Genomic DNA, 2,911 nt, shown 5'->3' with positions numbered 1-2,911 from the left:
AGTTACTTTTACTGGACTTTTTCATATAAATAGGATTTCTGACATATTTAGATTTGACTCTGGTATGCATTTAGGAAAAAACATACCTGTCCATGTAAAAAATATTTGCTTTCATTTTATTTTTAACTTATATTTATTGAATATATATATATATATACCACTATTGGGTGGAGATATAGAAAGACAGTTCCACAATGCAGTTGTATAACATTTTCTGATCTGTTGTGTTACTGTTGGTAACAGTAAATTTGTTCACCACTGTTTTTCAGGTTTTAAGATTAATGACTGACAAAAAGTACTGAACTATTTAACATTATATAGGCTTGAGATTTATTTTGACAGATAATAAAATTACAACCTGTTGTCACGGTTGCTGTTGATGTTGGCATGGTTGATGTTGTCATGGTTGCCGTTGGTGTTGACATGTGTGGCGTTGTTGATGACATGTGTGGCGTTGTTGATGAGCCGCACATCCCTGTACAAAAAATGAATTACCAATAAAAACAGCCATTAGTTGGACAATGAAACTACTTAAAGTCTTTGTCAAGTGAGGCCAAGACAGACTTACTGTAGTAGTCATAGCAACAGTTTCCATAGTATTCACAGGAGCTGGAGCAGGAACAGTCACCAAGGTGATAGCCACAGTTGTATCGACAGCTTTTCTGAGCTGAAGGAGATGATAAAGTGTTTAGTGATGATTCAGGAGAGACTGAGAAACAATCAGTTACTTTTACTGGACTTTTTCAATAAAATTAAAACCTGTTGTTATATTTCCTGGTGATGTTGTCATGGTTGCCGTTGATGTTGTTATCCCTTGCTTGATGAGCCGCACATCCCTGTACAAAAATGAATTACCAATTAAAACAGCCATTAGTTGGACAATGAAACTACTTAAAGTCTTTGTCAAGTGAGGCCAAGACAGACTCACTGTAGTAGTCATGGCAACAGTTTCCATAGTATATACAGGAGCTGGAGCAGGAACAGTCACTGAAGGTATAGCCACAGTTGTATCGACAGCTACTCCAAGATCCTGTAAAGGATACAATGAAGTGTTTAGTGATGATTCAGGTGATACAGAGAAACAATCAGTTACTTTTACTGGACTTTTTCATATAAATAGGATTTCTGACATATTTAGATTTGACTTTGATATGCATTTAGGAAAAAACATACCTGTCCATGTAAAGAATATTTGCTTTCTTTTTATTTCTTATTATTTATCATGTTATGTTAAGACTTATTGAACAATTCAAGTCTGAGGGTTTAGCTGTACCTGATGTCTGCCATCGTTCATCACCTAAAAGAGAAGTGAAAAGAACAAGAAAAATGAGTAGATACATGGATTACATTTGTATAATGTACATATATATGTATACAGTGTATATATACAGACACATATATATGTACACACATATGTATGTATATATACAGTATATATATGTGTGTGTGTATATATATATATATGTATACATATATGTATATTATACAAGTTGTAAATAGTACCTTTCACTCCCAGTGAGGCGGTGATGCTGGACAGAAACACCAAAGTCCACATCATGTTGAACTGTTTTCCTCTTCCAACCTGCTCTCTGTGCAGAACATAACTGCTTAAATACTAAAAATCAGCCTGGAGTTATTCAAGTCACTGAGGGTGAGAAGAAACACACCTGATTAAAGTCATAAAGTACTCTTAGCACGAGGTAATATTTAGGCCAATTAGGCCCTCTGAGCAAACTTCTCAGTGACGTCAGGTCATGAGTACCTGACATCTGAGTTCCTGTTATGTCGGTTACACCCTGGTGTTTGACAAATATACAGTAGTCACAACATTTTCTTTCTTCTTAAGTATATTATTATGACACACTAATAATATCTGGTCCACATCTTAAGCTTTATATATTTTTTCATAGTTGTGTTTTATAATAATTGTATTATTAAAATGTATTTATTCTAATTAAGTAAATAGTCATGTTTATTTATAGCACAAATATGCAGTACAATATACTAAATCAATTTACTTGTGTAAATGTATTACCGACGACGCAGCCTTAGGTCTACGTTAAAAATAAAAAAAGAACAATAAAATTGCAAGATTCAAGTCGTAAGTTCATGAGACAAAAGTCGTAAATTTATGAGAAAAGTCATAATGTTACGAAACACGGTAAACACAGTTTATTGTTTTTAGTTTCTTTTGTTTACAGTCGCTCGTCAGAAGGACAAAAAACATTTTTAAAAAATCACAGGTTTTTTCTACCATGTTTAATTATCATTTTTGTTGAAGCTCTTGACTGAAGCTAAAAAAACAAAACTCAGTTGGTGTCACAGTCATACTGACAGATGATTTTTTTTATCAATTTTCAACTGTGATATCACTGTGGGAATCTGAACAGCCTTGATGATGATTTCACTTCTTATTGTGTTATTTTTTTATTGGTGATAAAGTCATTAATCACTGAAGAGGATATGTAGGGTTTTCTTTAGGAGGAAGTGCTACTACGTGCACTGTTGACTCAAGTGGACGTGGAGGACTTTCACCTTGATACCTTCACAGATGTCACTCTTAATTTAAACATCTGGGTTGCGTTATAAAAGTCTCAGTTGTTATTAGAAAATAGTCAAGAGTTGACCGTTCTCCCAGGACAGCGTGGATCATTCCTCCTCTAGATCCTGCTTTTATATCAGTGGTGATTTTTGTTGCAGCTCTCTCCTTTTCTAAAAGTTTCCAGAATTCAAATAAATCAAATTCACAGTATATATAAGTTGACATCTCTGCATCACAAAATGTCAAATGTTCAGCATTAAAAAAAGTATATCCTAAATTCCCCAGTTGCTGGAAAGATCAGGATGTAGAGTCTGAGGCCCATGAACCATTCACACTTAAAAAATAAATAAAAAAATATATAAATATATA

The 2,911-nt window shown here is 33.7% G+C and overlaps 1 protein-coding gene and 1 long non-coding RNA gene across 2 annotated transcripts in view; both read right to left on the bottom strand.

Moving 5' to 3' along the window:
• LOC103387040 (deleted in malignant brain tumors 1 protein-like) overlaps positions 1–812 on the bottom strand; it is an 8,437-nt gene extending 7,625 nt beyond the window's left edge. The window contains exons 1-2 of the mRNA XM_008321535.1: positions 760–812; positions 566–667 (exon numbers count right to left, since the gene is read on the bottom strand). Of these exons, the coding sequence (XP_008319757.1) occupies positions 566–667; positions 760–790 (133 nt within the window). The 5' untranslated portion in view covers positions 791–812. The remainder of the gene's footprint in view (positions 1–565; positions 668–759) is intronic.
• A 7-nt stretch (positions 813–819) lies between these two features.
• LOC103387041 (uncharacterized) lies at positions 820–2,726 on the bottom strand. The gene is made up of 4 exons (XR_522383.3): positions 1,504–2,726; positions 1,274–1,297; positions 929–1,030; positions 820–836 (listed from the first exon to the last, which is right to left on the bottom strand). It is a non-coding gene; the product is annotated as an uncharacterized LOC103387041 (long non-coding RNA).
• Positions 2,727–2,911: the final 185 nt, after the last annotated feature.

Source organism: Cynoglossus semilaevis, chromosome 12, assembly GCF_000523025.1.
Source record: "Cynoglossus semilaevis isolate Cse_v1.0 chromosome 12, Cse_v1.0, whole genome shotgun sequence".
Classification (NCBI taxonomy): domain Eukaryota; kingdom Metazoa; phylum Chordata; class Actinopteri; order Pleuronectiformes; family Cynoglossidae; genus Cynoglossus; species Cynoglossus semilaevis.
This window is presented reverse-complemented; position numbering and strand designations above follow the sequence as displayed.